This window comes from Mytilus californianus, unplaced genomic scaffold (assembly GCF_021869535.1).
Source record: "Mytilus californianus isolate M0D057914Y unplaced genomic scaffold, xbMytCali1.0.p SCAF_1, whole genome shotgun sequence".
NCBI lineage: Eukaryota > Metazoa > Mollusca > Bivalvia > Mytilida > Mytilidae > Mytilus > Mytilus californianus.
The window spans coordinates 141,351,799-141,376,207 of record NW_026262581.1 but is presented as its reverse complement, the minus strand read 5'-3'; the positions used below and the strand labels follow the sequence as shown (position 1 = coordinate 141,376,207).

Here is a 24,409-nt window from a genome sequence, read left to right as displayed (position 1 = left end):
TTTTATCAATGGAACTTAAAGTTGCATTTTTATTGAAGTAATTGATCTCTAATATACTCATTCTCATTATAGAATATTGTTTTATGGCCATGTTCTGCTTCAATCTGTTTCTAATAATGAAACACGAACATCTTTTCATTAATTTCTGCACTTTGTTTATTAAGATCACTGTTTAAAATGAAGTTCTTTACAATTGACTGGTTTTTGTCGTATAGAATGATAAATGATCATAGCGTCTCAAAAGATTCTATTTCGATGAGTTTTTTCAAACAAAGGGAAAACTCTTTGATGCCTATTTCTTTATTGTCATGGAAAGATAGTATGTTAATACTGTTATCATTAAACGTGAAAGGGCGTATAAACGAATTAGTTTCAATAGGATTACGAACGCTTTGAATTTGTTATGATATAAATAAACAATATCCGTACATTGTAAAAAAATATAAAATTTATTTGTACGAGCTTTAGAAACAGTGAGAAAACGTAGCAAATAAAAACATCAAAAAAAGCTATTTGACATAAGGACTGGGAGACGACTGGTGATACCTTAAAAATGTGAAACAAATTCCAACTGGTTATATATAATCAATTACCTTGAAGATATGGAACTAATTTACATAACGCATCTCCATATATCCATAGTTTATAGATCTTCTCTGCAACGGTCATTGGCACACATATGAAGGCAACTGGAAAAAAAAAAGAAAGACGATTAATTGCATTTATTAAAACGCGCAATAATATAACATATGGTGACTTTTCCTGTAAATTTTAAGACATGTCCAATGCAAAGAGTTCAGTGATATTACAGCTGTTGAATGGTGTAAAAAACGCGTATGTCGTAATGGGAAATGTTGTAAGATGTCGAAGATGTTGAAGTAGGGTAAATTTTCATAAGAGAGGCGGAAGACACCAAAGGTGTAATCAGACTAGAAAACGAAATGACAATGCCATGCCAAAAAAAACAAAAAAACGACCAAAATACAAACAACAGTATACACTACATATTACGAATGTAAACCGTTAAATCGATATTGTATTTATTTAGCATATTAAACCAGCTTATCTCCAACCGCTCGAACACCAGCCAGTGTAGGTCATTAAACCGATATTGTTTTCTCTACCGCATAATTTTGTTTCCATAACAATGATTTATATCATAATATTTTGATTTATATCATAATACTGTGTTATCAGTAAGGTTCATTACACGACTGGTATTTATTGTAAAGCTTCTTAACGTTTTCCCCTTCCAACTGATTTTCTGATTACGAACCAAAGATTTCACAATTTCCAGCCGTGTATTTTTTTTTAATTCTTGCAAAAATGAGAAAAATGCATAATGAAATTGTTGTCTCGCATGCTGTTAAAACACTGGTCTTTTTCGATATTGGAATAAGAGCTATACGAACCCTATTGTTTATTGAAATTGGAAACAGAATCATTTTGACCTTACTGTTTCTTTATTAGACTTATTCTGACCCTACTATTCCTGTTATCGGAAACAGAGTCATACTGACCATACTGTTTACTGATATTGAAAACAGAGTTATACATACCATATTGGTTCATTGGTGTATTTTATTTTGTATCAGATTGAAAGAAATGGTTTGTCTTTAAATAATATCAGGGAAAAGAAATTCTAATGAATAGTTCATCACCAACTTCACTTAAGGGAGCTACCATTTGATTTTTATGAGGGGGGGGGGGGGGGGGGGAGCTAGGATGAAAAATTTTGTCCTGCATTTTTTTTTTAATTGTAATCTCTGTCCTGCCTTTTTATTTTTCACTCTATTCGGTCCTGCCATTTTTTTATTAGTTTATCCTGACTTCTTTTACATAAATTGTCATCCTGCCTTTTTTTTTACAAAGTTGCTCATCATGCCTTTTTTTTTTTAACTCAAATCTCCTGTCCTGCCTTTTTTTCAAATTTCATCCTAGCCCCCATAAAAATCAAAAAGAGTATAGTAACATGTACATCAACATGACTAATGTAATTTTACTATAAACGGTACATATGATTTCAGAGGTGACCATTGAAATTTTTTGGACAAAAAAGCACAAAACAAAACACATATCGACACATTAAAAAAACAAAAGCGGAACCAATTCAAATGTTCAAATAGTCTTAGGTGACAAAGATTTAGATTATTCGGGTATTGGTGATCTAAGACTATTTCAACTGTTATGTTTGGGTCATTATTTATGATTTTTAATCTCTCATGTTGTTTCCAAGCTATCAACACATACACTTATTATCCAATGCAACACGTTTGACTTTTTGTTAGTAAATTATTCACCCTCGATCTCTTACAAGATGCTCCAGAAATATCAATCGTTCACAAGACATCAACAATGTTAACATAAATAAGTAGATGTGGTATGAGTGCCAATGAGACAACTCTTGATCATAGTCACAATGTATAAAAAGTTATAAGTCTAAGTACGGCCTAACAGTATGTTTTCACCAGACTTCTACAATGTCAACATCATGTTTTCACAAGACATTGGCAATGTTACATTATGATTTTTTTTGTAATATCTGTTATTGTTTTATGTTGTATGACGAAAGAAACAGTTCGAGGATTGCATTGCGAAGTAATTCTTCTCGTTAAACGTTTTTGCAATATGAAGAGGTTATGTTATACAACTTCATGTCTAAGACATGTTTATTCGATTGTATACGAATCAATAAGTAATATTATTCACACAATCAATATTTTTTTTTACGATCAATGCTTTTGAATGGCGACATATGGTTGGATCCTCCCCTTTATCCTGGGTTGGGACCCCTTAAAAAATGGCTGGATCCTCCCCTGTTATTCTCTGATGGTGTTCCTGTTTTCGGGTTACCTGCTGACTGGTGTAAGGCATCTCAACAAAATAACGGTCTTGATATATTTTATCCCACTCCCAGAGAAAATTCATATTGAACGAGAAAAGAAGCGATTGGTCTATTCCGATTTGATGCATGACCCTGTACTGCTGGGCACCTGACGTCCCAGAAAACGATGTAATCATGATTGTCGATTACAACCTGGGTGTGTATGCAATTAAAGTGTTTGTGTCCTCCTCAAGATGTTCTTAAATACATATCTCTGTTGAGGTTCCCCGGGCGTCGATTGCACCTACAGGAGAGAGTAAATTATGACGAGTGACATCCATTCTCCTAATATTGGCAAGCACATTTAGGGTGTGGTCATTTCGATAATGTATTATTAGTTACTGTAATTTTCTTCTTCACAGAAAGTAGCATGATTGATAAGATCGAGTCGAGCCACAGAACGAGAAGACCACATTCTTATCGGTTAAGTTTCTTGAGGTCGACCCAACCTTTGATGGAATAAATATTATTAATTGTTCAATTTATACCTTTTCTTCGGAAATTGTTTGACATTCAAAACTTGACATAAATGCAACTAACTACCTTTCGCTTAAAAAATTAATCGAAATTTCAAAAAAAGATGATGCGTAAAGTTTTATGGATCTTATTTAATAATCTAAAATGTCTTCTCCGAAGCAATACGACAGTCATTATCCAAGCGTTCCCACGAGAATTGACACGATATAAAGCAACTACTAAGCACTATTATAGTCAAACTCTAAATGTTAAGATATGTAGCCAGCTAGTCATTACTATGACAGTCAATATCCAAGTATTCCAACGAAGATCGTTCAGATATGTAGCCAGCTAGTCAGCATTATGACACTCAAACTCCAAGTGTTCCACGAGGATCGTTTAGGTATGTATCCAACTACTATGACAGTCAATCTCCAAGCGCTCTCTCCAGGATCATTTAGAAGCTAGTCAGCACAAAAGCAGTCAATCTCAAAGTGTTCCACGAGGATCGTTTAGGTATGTAGCCAGCTAGTCAGCACTATGACAGTCAATCTCCAAGCGCTCTCTCCAGGATCATTTAGAAGCTAGTCAGCACAAAAGCAGTCAATCTTTAAGTGTTCCACGAGAATCGTTTAGGTATGTAACCAGCTAGTCAGCATTATGACAGTCAATCTCCAAATGTTCCCACGAGGATCGTTTAGGTATGTAGCCAGCTAATCAGCACTATGACAGTCGATCTCCAAGTGTTCCACGAGTATCCTTTAGGTATGTAGCCAGCTAGTCAGCACTATGACAGTCAATCTCCAAGTGTTCCACGAGGATCCTTTAGGTATGTAGCCAGCTATTCAGCACTATGACAGTCAAACTCCAAGTGTTCCCACGAGGATCGTTTAAGAATGTAGCCACCTAGTCAGCACTATGACAGTCAATCTCCAAGCGCTCTCTCCAGGATCGTTTAGAAGCTAGTCGGTACAATAGCAGTAAATGTCCAAGTATTCCACGAGGATCCTTTTGGTATGTAGCCAGCTAGTCAGCACTATGACAGTCAAACTCCAAGTGTTCCCAAAGTGTTCCTCGAAGATTGTGTAGGTATGTAGCCAGCTAGTCAGCACTATGACAGTTAATCTCCAAGTGTCCTTCGTGAATCCTTTAGGTATGAAGCCAGCTAGTCAGCACTATGACACTCAAACTCCAAGTGTTCCCAAAGTGTTCCTCGAAGATTGTGTAGGTAAGTAATCAGCTAGTCTGCACTATGACAGTCAATCTCCAAGTGATCTCTTCAGGATCGTTTAGAAGCTAGTCAGCACAATAGCAGTAAATCTCCAAGTATTCCACGAGGATCCTTTTGGTATGTAGCCAGCTATTCAGCACTATGACAGTCAATCTCCAAGTGATCTCTCCAGGATCGTTTAGAAGCTAGTCAGCACAATAGCAGTCAATCCCCAAGTGTTCCACGAGGATCCTTTAGGTATGTAGCCAGCTAATCAGCACCATGACAGTCAATCTCCAAGTGTTCCACGAGGATCCTTTAGGTATGTAGCCACCTAGTCGGCACTATGACAGTCAATCTCCAAGTGCTCTCTCGAAGATCGTTTAAAAGCTAGTCAGCACAATAACACTCAATCTCCAAGTGTTCCTTCGAAGATTGTATAGGCATGTAGCCAGCTATTCAGCACTATGCCAGTCAATCTCCATATGTTCCACGAGGATCCTTTAGGTATGTAGCAAGCTAGTCAGCACTATGATAGTCAATCTCCAAGTGTTCCCACGAGGATCGTTTAGGTATGTAGCAAGCTAGTCAGCACTATGATAGTCAATCTCCAAGTGATTTCTCCAGGATCGTTTAGAAGCTAGTCAGCACAAAAGCAGTCAATCTCCAAGTGTTCCCACGAGAATCGTTAAGGTATGTAGCAAGCTAGTTTCCACTACGACAGTCAATCTCCAAGCGCTCTCTCCAGGATCGTTTAGAAGCTAGTCAGCACAACAGCAGTCAATCTCCAAGTGTTCCTTGAAGATTGTGTAGGTAAGTTGTCAGCTAGTCAGCACTATCACAGGCAATCTCCAAAGTCAGCACTTTGACAGTCAATCTCCAAGTATCCCAATGAGGATCGTTTAGATCTATAGCCAGTATAGATATTGATGTTTAGAATTTCCCCAACTGAAATATGTTTGTAATTTCCAATTTTTTTGTAAAACAATTTAGATATTTAAAACTGCTGATGATTTTTGGCAGATTTTTAAAGCAGTTCATTTCCATGTAATGATTCACTTAGGCTGATTTAAACAATCGAAACCACCGCCATGCCATGTTGTAGAATTTCAGATAAATCTGTGTTAGTCAAGTACGTCGTTTATCATTATTTGAACAACAGCAATTTAAACTATTAGTATAAATGAGGATGTATTGACGTTTAACAAAATAAACCTGGCTAAACAAATCATCTTGAAACAAAGATAAATGAATGTGCTTCTCAGAGATAATTGTTTCTTCTACATCGAATAACGTTTTATCTTTTTCGCCTTCTAGGTTCTTAATGTAGACCTAGATTATACGTTTGGCCTTGAGTGAATGGGTCGTTGTCCTGTAACTGTTTCTGTTAATTCCTTCTGTCTGTCGAATGTGTCAGACAAGTGACATTTTTCTTTAGATGATTAGTACACAAAGGTCATAAATAATGTCAATTAATAATCTGGTTTGTCTGGACATGGAATGCCTTTGTCATGCAGAAGCAATATTTTATATTTCTGATAAAAAAAAATTGGTTGTTTTATCTGTCGCTTTATTGGTAAGCTAGACGTATAACTAATTAGCTTGTACTATTTCTTGCGATCTGTTTATTAATCCCTGAGAGCTCCACACAACTTGAAGACAGTGATTTAATACTAAAACGACTAGGCATGTACTGTTTGTAGCGGACTGTTCATTAATCCCTGAGAGCTCCACACACCTTGTAGACAGTGATTTAATACTAAAATGACTATGCCTGTACTGTTTCTAGCGGACTGTTCATTAATCCCTGAGAGCTCAACACACCTTGTAGACAGTGATTTAATACTAAAACGACTATGCCTGTACTGTTTGTAGCGGACTGTTCATTAATCCCTGAGAACTCCACACACCTTATAGACAGTGGTTTAGTAGTAAAACGACTAGGCATGTACTGTTTGTAGCGAACTGTGCATTAATCCCTGAGAGCTCTACACACCATGTAGACAGTAATTTAGTACTAAAACGACTAGGCAAGTACTGTTTGTAGCGGACTGTTCATTAATCCCTGAGAGCTCTACACACCATGTAGACAGTGATTAAGTACTAAAACGACTAGGCATGTACTGTTTGTAGCGGACTGTTCATTAATCCCTGAGAGCTCCACACACCTTGTAGACAGTGATTTAATACTAAAATGACTATGCCTGTACTGTTTCTAGCGGACTGTTCATTAATCCCTGAGAGCTCAACACACCTTGTAGACAGTGATTTAATACTAAAACGACTATGCCTGTACTGTTTGTAGCGGACTGTTCATTAATCCCTGAGAACTCCACATACCTTATAAACAGTGGTTTAGTACTAAAACGACTAGGCATGTACTGTTTGTAGCGAACTGTGCATTAATCCCTGAGAGCTCTACACACCATGTAGACAGTGATTTAGTACTTAAACGACTAGGCAAGTACTGTTTGTAGCGGACTGTTCATTAATCCCTGAGAGCTCTACACACCATGTAGACAGTGATTTAGTACTAAAACGACTAGGCAAGTACTGTTTGTAGCGGACTGTTCATTAATCCCTGAGAGCTCCACACACATTGTAGACAGTGATTTAATACTAAAACGACTAGGCATGTACTGTTTGTAGCGGACTGTTCATTAATCCCTGAGAGCTCTACACATCATGTAGACAGTGATTTAATACTAAAATGACTAGGCATGTACTGTTTGTAGCGGACTGTTCATTAATCCATGAGAGCTCTACACAACTTGTAGACAGTGATTTAATACTAAAACGACTAGGCATGTACTGTTTGTAGCGGACTAATCATTAATCCCTGAGAGCTCCACACACCTTGTAGACAGTGATCTAATACTAAAACGACTAGGCATGTACTGTTTGTAGCGGACTGTTCATTAATCCCTGAGAGCTCTACACACCATGTAGACAGTGATTTAATACTAAAACGACTAGGCAAGTACTGTTTGTAGCGGACTGTTCATTAATCCCTGAGAGCTCCACACACCTTGTAGACAGTGATTTAATACTAAAACGACTAGGCAAGTACTGTTTGTAGCGGACTGTTCATTAATCCCTGAGAGCTCCACACACCTTGTAGACAGTGATTTAATACTAAAACGACTAGGCAAGTACTGTTTCTAGCGGACTGTTCATTAATCCCTGAGAGCTCCACACACCTTGTAGACAGTGATTTAGTACTAAAACGACTAGGCAAGTACTGTTTCTAGCGGACTGTTCATTAATCCCTGAGAGCTCTACACACCATGTAGACATTGATTTAGTATTAAAACGAGTTGACCTGTACTTCTGTTTATTATTCATCGAGGGTGTGGTCATAGTGGACGATGATTCGGTATTTATGACGTCTGTTCCTGTACCGTGTAACGGACTATTTTATTATTCACTGAAGGTACTATCAACCAGTAGACAGTGAATCGGAATTATAACGACTGGGCCAGTGCAGGTATTTGACATATGAACAATTTTATTTACGGTTAATCAACTTGTCAGCTACGTGAAGGTTTTCGACAAAGACATAGTTTAGCCATATTCAGACAGTCCCTAGCGTTGACGTAAGCGGCACTCATTGACATTCATCAATACTTGTCCTATAAATGGTCTAATCACTGAGTGGTAGTTTCGCAATTAAAGGTAACATTTTAATTTCTTCTGTTGGATAAATAATTAACGCCGTTTAATTAAAAATGGAGATCTATTATAAATAGATTCTTTGAAGTAAAAACAATCGTTAATGAAACATGCAACACAACAACAAATCGATCTTCTTATTTTTATGAACTTTTAAGTATATTGTTATTAGAAATTCTTCCTGGTATTCCCTATTCACCCTGTCCTATTGTAGCTTCAATAAACCATCATACTACTTTTTCATCAAAGTCTTGTGTACTTTTAGTATGTGTTTTACCCTGTCCAATAATAGCTTCAATAAAATGATATTACTTTTTCATCAAGGTATATGTACTTTTCGTATGTTTTGTTTTCACAATCATGGATTCCCGTCTTACTCTCAGCTCTCATCGTACATGTTTAACAAAACAGAGTAATAACTGATTCTAACATGAAAATGCCAGAAACATTGGTAAATTTGCGAGAAACTTTAAACTTATTGCGTTGTTATTTCACAGATCTACATAGGAAAAAACGGAACGTACGTTTGACGGATGTTAATGTATTCTGATATTGCTGTGTTGCTGTCTTGTTGTTATGTACCCATATCTTCAACTCGGCCAAATTCAGGGCTTTTTAACCACTTATTCATTGTTGAGGATCGTGTGTTTTAATATCAATACATTTTTCAATGAGGTAAAATTGAGAATGGAAATGGGGAATGTGTCAAAGAGACAACAACCCGACCAAAGACTGAATTTTTTGCTCGTGGTTACCATGGTAACATCTGTTATTTCATACGGTATTAATCAGTATCAAGGTTTCCATTGTTTTGTTTAATGAGCGATGTTATTCTGCTCTGATTTTATTGCATATTGAAATAAGGAGATGTGGCTTTATGGCCTAAGATACATGAAATAAGGAGATGTGGCTTTATGGCCTAAGATACATGAAATAAGGAGATGTGGCTTTATGGCCTAAGATACATGAAATAAGGAGATGTGGCTTTATGGCCTAAGATACAACTATTCGTTGGAGACCAAAAGGAAAAAGATGCGACATTGCAATTACTGGTCACAATACAGCGTCCAACAATTAGCAAAACCTAGTATATTGTTTATCCAGCTATAAAAAGATTTGGTATGACAAAATGTGAAACAATTATAAAAACAAAATTCAAAACGAACAAAAAAAAACACATCCTGATCTTTACTTCTTCATTTAAAGAAAAACAAATGTGACAGTCAGCAACCAATGACAATGTATATGTTTATGTACAACCAATGACAATGTATATGTTTAAGTACAACCAATGACAATGTATATGTTTATGTACAACCAATGACAATGTTTATGTTTAAGTACAACCAATGACAATGTATATGTTTATGTACAACCAATGACAATGTTTATGTTTAAGTACAACCAATGACAATGTATATGTTTATGTACAACCAATGACAATGTATATGTTTATGTAGCTTGTTATCCCACAATTGCAGCACACATATACACTGAAACTTTGATGAGAAGTTTTTTTGAAAGACTCTTTATTACCTGTAATTATAATTTTGAACGACGGTATGTTGAATATTGTAGGCAAGCTCAGTAGGAATAGGACGGGGCCATCATTTGACTTTATTTTTCTAATACTGAATAATGAAATGCCTTAAGTAAAAGAAGCAAAGTAAAAGAAATGTGAGTTTAATCCGATATATTGTCAGACTATAACCGTTTTCCCTGTAAATAAAGTATCTCAAATTTTTATATTAATCTTATTTTCTTCCTAATCAGTTAAAAATCTCAAATTACCAATTCCCAAATATAATTATTAACCATGTCCTTTCTAAACTTCCAGGGATATGACTGGTCCTTTCTAAACTTCCAGGGACATGAATAGTCTTTTCTAAACTTCCAGGGACATGACTGGTCTTTTCTAAACTTCCAGGGACATGACTGGTCTTTTCTAAACTTCCATGGACATGACTGGTCTTTTCTAAACTTCCAGGGACATGACTGGTCTTTTCTAAACTTCCAGGGACATGACTGGTCCTTTCTAAACTTCCAGGGACATGACTGGTCCTTTCTAAACTTCCAGGGACATGACTGGTCTTTTCTAAACTTCCAGGGATTCTAAACTTCCAGGGACATGACTGGTCTTTTCTAAACTTCCAGGGACATGACTGGTCTTTTCTAAACTTCCAGGGACATGACTGGTCCTTTCTAAACTTCGAGGGACATGACTGGTACTTTCTAAACTTCCAGGGACATGACTGGTCTTTTCTAAACTTCCAGGGATTCTAAACTTCCAGGGACATGACTGGTCTTTTCTAAACTTCCAGGTACATGACTGGTCTTTTCTAAACTTCCATGAATATGACTGGTCTTTTCTAAACTTCCAGGGACATGACTGGTCTTTTCTAAACTTCCAGGGACATGACTGGTCTTTTCTTTACTTCCAGGGACATGACTGGTCTTTTCTAAACTTCCAGGGATTCTAAACTTCCAGGGACATGACTGGTCTTTTCTAAACTTCCAGGGACATGACTGGTCTTTTCTAAACTTCCAGGGACATGACTGGTCCTTTCTAAACTTCCAGGGACATGACTGGTCTTTACTAAACTTCCAGGGACATGACTGGTCTTTTCTAAACTTCCAGGGACATGACTGGTCTTTTCTAAACTTCCAGGGACATGACTGGTCTTTTCTAAACTTCCAGGGACATGACTGGTCTTTTCTAAACTTCCAAGGACATGACTGGTCCTTTCTAAACTTCCAGGGACATGACTGGTCCTTTCTAAACTTCCAGGGACATGACTGGTCTTTTCTAAACTTCCAGGGATTCTAAACTTCCAGGGACAAGACTGGTCTTTTCTAAACTTTCAGGGACATGACTGGTCTTTTCTAAACTTCCAGGGACATGACTGGTCCTTTCTAAACTTCCAGGGACATGACTGGTCCTTTCTAAACTTCCAGGAACATGACTGGTCCTTTCTAAACTTCCAGGGACATGACTGGTCTTTTCTAAACTTCCAGGGACATGACTGGTCTTTTCTATACTTCCAGGGACATGACTGGTCCTTTCTTAACTTCCAGGGACATGACTGGTCTTTTTTAAACTTCCAGGGACATGACTGGTCCTTTCAAAACTTCCAGGGACATGACTGGTCCTTTCTAAACTTCCAGGGACATGACTGGTCTTTTCTAAACTTCCAGGGATTCTAAACTTCCAGGGACATGACTGGTCTTTTCTAAACTTCCAGGGACATGACTGGTCTTTTCTAAACTTCCAGGGACATGACTGGTCCTTTCTAAATTTCCAGGGACATGACTGGTCTTTTCTAAACTTCCAGGGATTCTAAACTTCCAGGGACATGACTGGTCTTTTCTAAACTTCCAGGGACATGACTGGTCTTTTCTAAACTTCCAGGGACATGACTGGTCCTTTCTAAACTTCCAGGGACATGACTGGTCCTTTCTCAACTTCCAGGGACATGACTGGTCTTTTCTAAACTTCCAGGGATTCTAAACTTCCAGGGACATGACTGGTCTTTTCTAAACTTCCAGGGACATGACTGGTCTTTTCTAAACTTCCAGGGACATGACTGGTCCTTTCTAAACTTCGAGGGACATGACTGGTACTTTCTAAACTTCCAGGGACATGACTGGTCTTTTCTAAACTTCCAGGGATTCTAAACTTCCAGGGACATGACTGGTCTTTTCTAAACTTCCAGGTACATGACTGGTCTTTTCTAAACTTCCATGAATATGACTGGTCTTTTCTAAACTTCCAGGGACATGACTGGTCTTTTCTAAACTTCCAGGGACATGACTGGTCTTTTCTTTACTTCCAGGGACATGACTGGTCTTTTCTAAACTTCCAGGGATTCTAAACTTCCAGGGACATGACTGATCTTTTCTAAACTTCCAGGGACATGACTGGTCTTTTCTAAACTTCCAGGGACATGACTGGTCCTTTCTAAACTTCCAGGGACATGACTGGTCTTTACTAAACTTCCAGGGACATGACTGGTCTTTTCTAAACTTCCAGGGACATGACTGGTCTTTTCTAAACTTCCAGGGACATGACTGGTCTTTTCTAAACTTCCAGGGACATGACTGGTCCTTTCTAAACTTCCAGGGACATGACTGGTCCTTTCTAAACTTCCAGGGACATGACTGGTCTTTTCTAAACTTCCAGGGATTCTAAACTTCCAGGGACAAGACTGGTCTTTTCTAAACTTCCAGGGACATGACTGGTCTTTTCTAAACTTCCAGGGACATGACTGGTCCTTTCTAAACTTCCAGGGACATGACTGGTCCTTTCTAAACTTCCAGGAACATGACTGGTCCTTTCTAAACTTCCAGGGACATGACTGGTCTTTTCTAAACTTCCAGGGACATGACTGGTCTTTTCTATACTTCCAGGGACATGACTGGTCCTTTCTTAACTTCCAGGGACATGACTGGTCTTTTCTAAACTTCCAGGGACATGACTGGTCCTTTCTAAACTTCCAGGGACATGACTGGTCCTTTCTAAACTTCCAGGGACATGACTGGTCTTTTCTAAACTTCCAGGGATTCTAAACTTCCAGGGACATGACTGGTCTTTTCTAAACTTCCAGGGACATGACTGGTCTTTTCTAAACTTCCAGGGACATGACTGGTCCTTTCTAAATTTCCAGGGACATGACTGGTCTTTTCTAAACTTCCAGAGATTCTAAACTTCCAGGGACATGACTGGTCTTTTCTAAACTTCCAGGGACATGACTGGTCTTTTCTAAACTTCCAGGGACATGACTGGTCCTTTCTAAACTTCGAGGGACATGACTGGTACTTTCTAAACTTCCAGGGACATGACTGGTCTTTTCTAAATTTCCAGGGATTCTAATCTTCCAGGGACATGACTGGTCTTTTCTAAACTTCCAGGTACATGACTGGTCTTTTCTAAACTTCCATGAATATGACTGGTCTTTTCTAAACTTCAAGGGACATCACTGGTCTTTTCTAAACTTCCAGGGACATGACTGGTCTTTTCTTTACTTCCAGGGACATGACTGGTCTTTTCTAAACTTCCAGGGACATGACTGGTCTTTTCTAAACTTCCAGGGACATGACTGGTCTTTTCTAAACTTCCAGGGACATGACTGGTCTTTTCTAAACTTCCAGGGACATGACTGGTCCTTTCTAAACTTCCAGGGACATGACTGGTCCTTTCTAAACTTCCAGGGACATGACTGGTCTTTTCTAAACTTCCAGGGATTCTAAACTTCCAGGGACAAGACTGGTCTTTTCTAAACTTGCAGGGACATGACTGGTCTTTTCTAAACTTCCAGGGACATGACTGGTCCTTTCTAAACTTCCAGGGACATGACTGGTCCTTTCTAAACTTCCAGGAACATGACTGGTCCTTTCTAAACTTCCAGGGACATGACTGGTCTTTTCTAAACTTCCAGGGACATGACTGGTCTTTTCTATACTTCCAGGGACATGACTGGTCCTTTCTTAACTTCCAGGGACATGACTGGTCTTTTCTAAACTTCCAGGGACATGACTGGTCCTTTCTAAACTTCCAGGGACATGACTGGTCCTTTCTAAACTTCCAGGGACATGACTGGTCTTTTCTAAACTTCCAGGGATTCTAAACTTCCAGGGACATGACTGGTCTTTTCTAAACTTCCAGGGACATGACTGGTCTTTTCTAAACTTCCAGGGACATGACTGGTCCTTTCTAAATTTCCAGGGACATGACTGGTCTTTTCTAAACTTCCAGGGATTCTAAACTTCCAGGGACATGACTGGTCTTTTCTAAACTTCCAGGGACATGACTGGTCTTTTCTAAACTTCCAGGGACATGACTGGTCTTTTCTAAACTTCCAGGGACATGACTGGTCCTTTCTAAACTTCCAGGGACATGACTGGTCCTTTCTAAACTTCCAGGGACATGACTGGTCTTTTCTAAACTTCCAGGGACATGACTGGTCTTTTCTAAACTTCCAGGGACATGACTGGTCTTTCCTAAACTTCCAGGGACATGGCTGGTCCTTTCTAAACTTCCAGGGACATGACTGGTCCTTTCTCAACTTCCAGGGACATGACTGGTCTTTTCTAAACTTCCAGGGATTCTAAACTTCCAGGGACATGACTGGTCTTTTCTAAACTTCCAGGGACATGACTGGTCTTTTCTAAACTTCCAGGGACATGACTGGTCCTTTCTAAACTTCGAGGGACATGACTGGTACTTTCTAAACTTCCAGGGACATGACTGGTCTTTTCTAAACTTCCAGGGATTCTAAACTTCCAGGGACATGACTGGTCTTTTCTAAACTTCCAGGTACATGACTGGTCTTTTCTAAACTTCCATGAATATGACTGGTCTTTTCTAAACTTCCAGGGACATGACTGGTCTTTTCTAAACTTCCAGGGACATGACTGGTCTTTTCTTTACTTCCAGGGACATGACTGGTCTTTTCTAAACTTCCAGGGATTCTAAACTTCCAGGGACATGACTGATCTTTTCTAAACTTCCAGGGACATGACTGGTCTTTTCTAAACTTCCAGGGACATGACTGGTCCTTTCTAAACTTCCAGGGACATGACTGGTCTTTACTAAACTTCCAGGGACATGACTGGTCTTTTCTAAACTTCCAGGGACATGACTGGTCTTTTCTAAACTTCCAGGGACATGACTGGTCTTTTCTAAACTTCCAGGGACATGACTGGTCCTTTCTAAACTTCCAGGGACATGACTGGTCCTTTCTAAACTTCCAGGGACATGACTGGTCTTTTCTAAACTTCCAGGGATTCTAAACTTCCAGGGACAAGACTGGTCTTTTCTAAACTTCCAGGGACATGACTGGTCTTTTCTAAACTTCCAGGGACATGACTGGTCCTTTCTAAACTTCCAGGGACATGACTGGTCCTTTCTAAACTTCCAGGAACATGACTGGTCCTTTCTAAACTTCCAGGGACATGACTGGTCTTTTCTAAACTTCCAGGGACATGACTGGTCTTTTCTATACTTCCAGGGACATGACTGGTCCTTTCTTAACTTCCAGGGACATGACTGGTCTTTTCTAAACTTCCAGGGACATGACTGGTCCTTTCTAAACTTCCAGGGACATGACTGGTCCTTTCTAAACTTCCAGGGACATGACTGGTCTTTTCTAAACTTCCAGGGATTCTAAACTTCCAGGGACATGACTGGTCTTTTCTAAACTTCCAGGGACATGACTGGTCTTTTCTAAACTTCCAGGGACATGACTGGTCCTTTCTAAATTTCCAGGGACATGACTGGTCTTTTCTAAACTTCCAGAGATTCTAAACTTCCAGGGACATGACTGGTCTTTTCTAAACTTCCAGGGACATGACTGGTCTTTTCTAAACTTCCAGGGACATGACTGGTCCTTTCTAAACTTCGAGGGACATGACTGGTACTTTCTAAACTTCCAGGGACATGACTGGTCTTTTCTAAATTTCCAGGGATTCTAATCTTCCAGGGACATGACTGGTCTTTTCTAAACTTCCAGGTACATGACTGGTCTTTTCTAAACTTCCATGAATATGACTGGTCTTTTCTAAACTTCAAGGGACATCACTGGTCTTTTCTAAACTTCCAGGGACATGACTGGTCTTTTCTTTACTTCCAGGGACATGACTGGTCTTTTCTAAACTTCCAGGGACATGACTGGTCTTTTCTAAACTTCCAGGGACATGACTGGTCTTTTCTAAACTTCCAGGGACATGACTGGTCTTTTCTAAACTTCCAGGGACATGACTGGTCCTTTCTAAACTTCCAGGGACATGACTGGTCCTTTCTAAACTTCCAGGGACATGACTGGTCTTTTCTAAACTTCCAGGGATTCTAAACTTCCAGGGACAAGACTGGTCTTTTCTAAACTTGCAGGGACATGACTGGTCTTTTCTAAACTTCCAGGGACATGACTGGTCCTTTCTAAACTTCCAGGGACATGACTGGTCCTTTCTAAACTTCCAGGAACATGACTGGTCCTTTCTAAACTTCCAGGGACATGACTGGTCTTTTCTAAACTTCCAGGGACATGACTGGTCTTTTCTATACTTCCAGGGACATGACTGGTCCTTTCTTAACTTCCAGGGACATGACTGGTCTTTTCTAAACTTCCAGGGACATGACTGGTCCTTTCTAAACTTCCAGGGACATGACTGGTCCTTTCTAAACTTCCAGGGACATGACTGGTCTTTTCTAAACTTCCAGGGATTCTAAACTTCCAGGGACATGACTGGTCTTTTCTAAACTTCCAGGGACATGACTGGTCTTTTCTAAACTTCCAGGGACATGACTGGTCCTTTCTAAATTTCCAGGGACATGACTGGTCTTTTCTAAACTTCCAGGGATTCTAAACTTCCAGGGACATGACTGGTCTTTTCTAAACTTCCAGGGACATGACTGGTCTTTTCTAAACTTCCAGGGACATGACTGGTCTTTTCTAAACTTCCAGGGACATGACTGGTCCTTTCTAAACTTCCAGGGACATGACTGGTCCTTTCTAAACTTCCAGGGACATGACTGGTCTTTTCTAAACTTCCAGGGACATGACTGGTCTTTTCTAAACTTCCAGGGACATGACTGGTCTTTCCTAAACTTCCAGGGACATGGCTGGTCCTTTCTAAACTTCCAGGGACATGACTGGTCCTTTCTAAACTTCCAGGGAAATGACTGGTCTTTTCTAAACTTCCAGGGATTCTAAACTTCCAGGGACATGACTGGTCTCTTCTAAACTTCCAGGGACATGACTGGTCTTTTCTAAACTTCCAGGGACATGACTGGTCTTTTCTAAACTTCCAGGGACATGACTGATCTTTTCTAAACTTCCAGGGACATGACTGGTCTTTTCTAAACTTCCAGGGACATGACTGGTCTTTTCGAGGACAAATTACTGAGGTAAAACACGCTGACTTTACACCAATAGTAAAAGCAATAATTAACCACTTTTGAAACAACAAGTTATATTTTGTATATGTTATGTAGCTTGAATTTACCTTATGCTGTCTACCGTATATTTGTCTTATTTTAAGGAATTTCAGAACAAATAGCTCTGGCCAGTGTGGTGATCCTTTTGAAATTTTATTTATTGCAAAGACAGTATTTTGTTTGATCTAGCTTAGTCTATACAAAAGACAATCACTATCCATTTGCGTCTATCTACGTGGGTTGTGGGGGCCGGTCAAAAAGTGTTTGAGTGCAGTAATGTCTTGTCACCATCAGTGTGATGATGAAGTATGCTTTGTCGTTGGCGTTTAACAGAATCATCAATAACTATAATCAACCTGTTCTGATTAAAACGCTCCCGAGTTGCTTCTAACTCTTTAAGTCTCGTGGAATTGTTCATGCGAGATTAATGCTCTTTTACAAAGGCAATTACAACCGTTGCATTTTAGCGTTTTAATGAAAATTAATGTGGACAAGACGCTAACGAAGTAACGTCATGCATAAGAAATTATTCCCTTAAATTTACTTAAAATTGTTAAGTAACACATTGACCGGTTTATAAATCAACTAATGATAGATAACTTATGTCAGTCAAGTATGATTAATATGTCGTTCACAGATTGCTACAAAACAGAAAATCTGTAATCCTTACTAAATGTATCAAACCAAATAAAAATAACGTGTTTATCCTTAAACTTTTACCAAACTCTTTCAAAGCTACAAATACTTGGTTTTGTGGTACCTGTAGAGTTTATATAAAACGGATATCACATCTTAATTCATACGATAATGTAGTTTATAAAGCACGTTAATCCTAATAAGATTCAAACACATTCATTGATCCTTGAAATAAACATTCGTAAAGGATACATTTTTAACACTGTAGTAAGATCTTTGAATATGATTTTTATCGGTACAACATGTAACATTGATTTTGTTTGTGATAGTCAAATTAAATGATTACTAAATACGTATTTCTTTTTATTTCAATTTTATGAAAAGTTATGGTCCTACATCCAGTTGATATTATGTATTATATTTTGGCATTACACAAGGTCATGCATTTCTCAGACGGTTTATGACGTCGTTACACTGAATCCGTTGAATATGTACTGATTGCTACATGTATAAGTCTGGCAGAACCTGATTTATTTTATTAGTTGTTATTGGCTTTGAACTTACATTTAGTGAAAAGTAATATAACAAAAATACCGAACTCAAAGGAAAATTTAAAACGGAAAGTCTATATCAAATGGCAAAATCAAAAATTCAAACATCAAACGAATGGAAAACTGTCATATTCCTGACTTGGTACAGGCATTTCATAAAGTGGAAAATGGTGGATTAAGCCTATTTTTATAGCTACATGTAGCTAAACATCTCACTTGTATGACAATCGCATAGAATTCCATTATATTGACAACAATCTGTGAGAAAAACAAACAGATATAATAGGTAAAAATGTCAAAAACTGAGTACTCTTAGATCGGTACTTTTTATCTTTTGTCTTTATGATAATATTGTTTGTGCTTCTTGCCAATCTGATAAGTCCAGGCATTTCCAACTGTTTTTACAGTTTGTTATTATGTGGTACTATTACACCTTTGTACCAGGTTAAATGAGGGTTTACCTCTCACAAACATGTTTAACTCCGCCTCATTCTGTATGTGCCTGTACTAAATCAGAAGCCTGTAACAAGAAATTCAGTGGTTGTCGTTGGTTTCTAACTGTTATACTTGTTTTCCGTTCATTGTTTGTTGATAAATAAGGCCGTTTCACATTTGGCATTCCATGGCCTGTTATAAGCAATTTATTATATTATCACATGTTTGCAATTGAGACACCAATCACATAGAATAACGTGTTTATCATTGAGACACCAATCACACAGAATAACGTGTTTATCACTGAGACTCCAATCACACAGAATAACGTGTTTATCATTGAGACACCAATCACACAGAATAACGTGTTTATCACTGAGACTCCAATCACACAGAATAACGTGTTTATCATTGAGACACCAATCAAACAGAATAACGTGTTTATCATTGAGACAACAATCACACAGAATAACGTGTTTATCATTGAGACACCAATCACACAGAATAACGTGTTTATCATTGAGACACCAATCACACAGAATAACGTGTTTATCATTGAGACACCAATTACACAGAATAACGTGTTTATCATTGAGACACCAATCCCACAGAATAACGTGTTTATGATTGAGACATCAATTACACAGAATAACGTGTTTATCACCAATCACACAGAATAACGTGTTTATCATTTAGACACAAAAAACAATCCTTAATAATAGTAAGAAACAAAGAGAAAAATCAAAAAGGAGAACTTTAAACTTCAATATTTCAGCCAATCAGAGCTGTAGTGACTACGTTTGTTATATAATAGGAACAAAGGTAACCAAGTTTTGATCGACGTTTCAATCTACAATTAGTTTGGTCTCATTTCAAAGTGTTGAACAAAAAAATATGTGCTATATGACGCAAAAAGGTCATATGGGATTTTGCGAGATGATCAATGAGCAAACAAACTGCTGAAAAAAAAATCAAATGGTGTGTTCTGCAATACTTGTCGTCCGGATTGGAAGGCATTTAATTATAATGTTTCACTTGAAAAAAAGGATATGTTAGATGGAGACTGGTTTTATTGCCAGCTCAGAGCGTGACAATCTCTCGTGAGGCATTGAATATAATGCTCATTCAGACCAGACGTGGCCGAGTATCTGTTCATCTACACAGTTAAACGCACGCACCCACAGTCTTGGTTTTGTGAATCTGAATAAAAATTGATACGAGATCTAACTGTTTTAGTAAAATATAGGCTAAAGAAAGAAGAATGTTTAATTAAAAAACTTTTGTAGCTGTTCTTAAAAATGTGATCAAAGTGGAATGCGATATGATATGATATATTTCTATTTACACTCAGTTTTTTTAAAATTAATTCGAGACCGTGGAATTATAACTTTTCCCAAGATAGCAAAAGTTTTGATTGTTTGTTCATTCATTGGCTTAAATCCATGGCCCATTTTTCACAACGTTCTCGGCCTTTCATTTGATTGACAGTTTCATGCAAACTTACATGTAAACTTTACATATATGTCATATATGATTATAAAATGTAACTTTATGTAATTAGCATGAAAGTTAACGGATGTCATATTTTGTCAAATATTAACACATACAATTTATACTTGGGCTCGGGTCAAATAATGAATATATTTTGTAGAGTATTATATGCACATACATAGACAGATATTTAATGCAGCGTACCAGTCTACTTTATATAAAACAAAAAGAATAACATTTTGTCATGCTTTAAAACAAATGTTCGCGTTTAGATTGAGTTAATATTTTGGCATACAAGTTGAAAATCAGATACAGACATCATATATGTCAAGTTTTCAATTGTTCTAAAATAGTATAATTTAATTGGTGAAGCAACGTGTTTTGGTTAATTTAGTGGAAGTTCAATCTAAATATGAAAATTGTCTATATTGAAATAATACTAGAAACAATTCACCCGGGTGCTTTAGACATATTGTAGCCCTGTGTTGTAAAATTCCATATGCAGACCTCTTTGTGTCGTTTGGATTTTTGTGTCGTCAGGTTGTTGTTTAATTGACATATACTCCGCATCTTGTTTTATTCGTACGCCATTATCATGTGACAGGTTGTTGATAATTCATATAACAATCTGTATATCTAAAGTTTTGGTATATGTTTAGGTTTGTTGTTTACTCCTATTCATCCGACAGATAAGATATGGTGTACCAATTCATACACTCACTTTCTTTGTGCACTTGACACACCCTATAGTAAAGGATACATCCCTTTTGTGTACTTGACACACCCTATAGTAAAGGGTACATCACTTTGTGTACTTGACCCACCCTATAGTAAAGGATACATCACTTTGTGTACTTGACCCTACCTATAGTAAAGGATACATCACTTTGTGTACTTGACACACCCTATAGTAAAGGATACATCACTTTGTGTACTTGACCCATCCTATAGTAAAGGTTACATCACTTTGTGTACTTGACACACCCTATAGTAAAGGATACATCACTTTGTGTACTTGACACACCCTATAGTAAAGGATACATCACTTTGTGTACTTGACACACTCTATAGTAAAGGATACATCACTTTGTGTACTTGACACACTCTATAGTAAAGGATACATCAATTTGTGTACTTGACACACCCTATAGTAAAGGATACATCACTTTGTGTACTTGACACACCCTATAGTAAAGGATACATCACTTTGTGTACTTGACACACCCTATAGTAAAGGATACATCACTTTGTGTTGCTCTCCTTTACCGTAATGTCACAGTGCGGTCTACAACATGGTGCAAAATCTCACACACGACGACTGTCCCTAGCACAGGATTTGATGGTCCATTTATGGGAGGTTGGGATCTTGTGTCAGTTCACGCACCTTCCTTAGTTTATTGTTGACTCCTGTTACAGTTTTCGGAGCTATTGTTTGCCTTTGTTAGATTTTTTTACACATTTCATAAAGTCTTCTGTAAAATCATTCTATACATTCAATATAGCTGAACTACCTCTTACGATATCTGAAAAATTGATCTAAACACAAATTCTTTAAGATTGACCAATGAAGTTTGAAAATGAGGCCAAGATCAAATGAACCCTGTCAGACAGACATATACTGTAACTCCTTTCACTCATTGTATTACTAATAGTATCTGAGTATTGGAGCTTATCACGAAAACATGTCTACCAATGAAACATGACAAGGTCAGAGGAAGCTTGTAATTGTATATATAATTCATGATTTTATCGTTTACTTTTTAATAATGTGTACATTCAACAGATTTGTTTGAGCAAAAAAAGGTATAGAATGAAGATGGTTAATCCATAAAATTATTCATGTTTAGAAAATTTTTAACAATCTAAAAATTAGGAGACGTGGTATGATTGCCAATGAGACAACTATCCACCAAAGTTAAAATGAAGTGGATGTAAGCAATTATAGGCAACCGTATGACCTTCAACAATGAGATAAACCTATACTCAAAATTCTTGTTGAAAATTATATTCGTTGTCACTCTTTATCTTATTTCATTGTTTATGTTGTGAGCTCGGAATGCTGCTCTTAATGCATTCGGTTGTTTGTAACCTATCAAGTCAATATATACAGATGTTACTTTTTATCAGCGGCCATATTAACATTGTAATTTCCACAACAATCAGTGGTTGTGTATGCGATCAATATGGAAGCATCTGGTTACCTTAATCCACTGTTTTCTTAACTTGTCGGGAGGTTTTAGGTCATTCCATTCAAATAAATAGGCCACATACCAGACAACAGAACTATGGGATTAACTTTGGTAGTCAGACATTCCCTTTGTTACACAACTGGTTTCACTTTTATTGATTGAAGTTCTGATTCACACAATTGTAATTGAAAGCTTATAACTTTGTGATAGTTTTGACAAATCTGCTGCACAACTATTCATGTTAACGTGTATATATGTTACACCTTTTATCAACTAGTATTAGACCAAATCAATAAACAGGTTTTTGACATATCTTGGAAAGGTTGACCATTCGTTCGGTATGATACAGTAGCAGCTATTTTATTTAGATTTTACGACAAAGCTGTTGCATTTATTTGTTAACCTGTCCAAACTTGTATATTGTTATTGCTATATAATTCCTCTGCAGATAATTGGATATTAAATTCTCATCTTCAATTATAGGGTGTCGAAAATTGTCATCTTTTCCCGAAATATAAATTTGACCACTTTGTTAAATAATACCATATTGCTTTCCATTTTACCTACGTAGTCTGAATTTCTGAATAATGTATAAACTGAATTTACAAATGAATGGGATAATTTAACAGTTTTCCCCTTCATATAATATTAATATTTGACTCCCCATAAAATCAATTTCAGTCGTGTGTCGATACTTTTGTTGATGATATATAAACAACATAAAATTTGGTATATATTAGATTTTAAACATTTCATGTTACAGAGGAATTATATTGTTATTTGGTGATATTTGTATTTCATATTTTTAATGTTTTGGCAAATAAAATGGTGTCTTAGATGACCACAAAAATTGTACTCTACAGTGTAATAAAAGTATGATACGCATTAAAAGTCATATATAGTGTTATTTTTTCTTAAAATGCCTTTGTTTGGAAGTTTTACACCATATATATTTATTGTGTTTAATTAAATTTGATTTCCTAGTTCGATAACCTAATTATCACTCAAGTTTCCTTGTTGTTACCGTTATGATTATAAGGTGAATCTTCAACCTCATACCCACTGATACAACCTCATACCCACTGATACAACCTCATACCCACTGATACAACCTCATACCCACTGATACATCACTGATACATCAATGTCTGTTTTTGTCATCATATTATGTGCATTTTATTATTTTTATTACCTTGGAATACCGAATCAACATGAGCAAATATATCAATTACCACAAAAACCAAACAAACCACAAAGAACCTGGCGACAACACATCGTTAGTTCATTCTTTGTACAGATTATGTAAACAGAAAGACGAAAATTAGGCGTTGTAATAAGCAATTTGTTGATAGAAATATTGTTTTATGTTTCCGATCTATGAATACGTTTTGTTGAGAACCTGAATAATCTGTTTTCAGAAATGTTATGAGATTGTATATATTATTGCATTTAGATAAAATCCTTTAAGAAACAGATATTAAACACATTTGTTAAAATTATAGAAATTCACCTTATCTACAAAAATGATAAGAGTTTGGAATCATTTATATTGATAGGTAGCATGCATTCTTTGCATAATCCCAGTAATTGTGAACGTAATTGTGGTATAATTTCTGTTTTTAAAATATGTTTCTTAATTGTTTTGCCATTAATCAAATAAGTGTTTTCGTTTCAAAGAAGTAATGCTATGGTATATATTGATATAAAGAGAAAAGTTCAAAATACATGCATTCTCTTTCTTGCCATTTTTTGTTGTCTCGGCTGTCTGGTGTTCGATGGATATTTACGGTATTGCATAACGTCGTCTACACAGGTCCTTCAATTTACTATGCTTTATAATATATGAATACAATAAGAATCCCCTGATTTAACATACACATATCTGAATAAAGAGGTTAGTAACGTTTTGCTAGCGTTTTGTTACACTTTTCCTATAGTAAGCGTGTACAGATA

General features: G+C 37.1%; 1 protein-coding gene across 2 annotated transcripts in view; it reads right to left on the bottom strand.

The window, feature by feature from the left end:
* LOC127737584 (QRFP-like peptide receptor) overlaps positions 1-24,409 on the bottom strand; it is a 67,727-nt gene that overhangs the window by 28,697 nt on the left and 14,621 nt on the right. The window contains exon 2 of one of the 2 annotated variants that reach the window (XM_052248419.1): positions 594-689. In XM_052248419.1, the coding sequence (XP_052104379.1) occupies positions 594-689 (96 nt within the window). Of the gene's footprint in view, positions 1-593; positions 698-24,409 lie in introns of those variants that run through there. The other variant, XM_052248428.1, reaches the window with a different exon arrangement.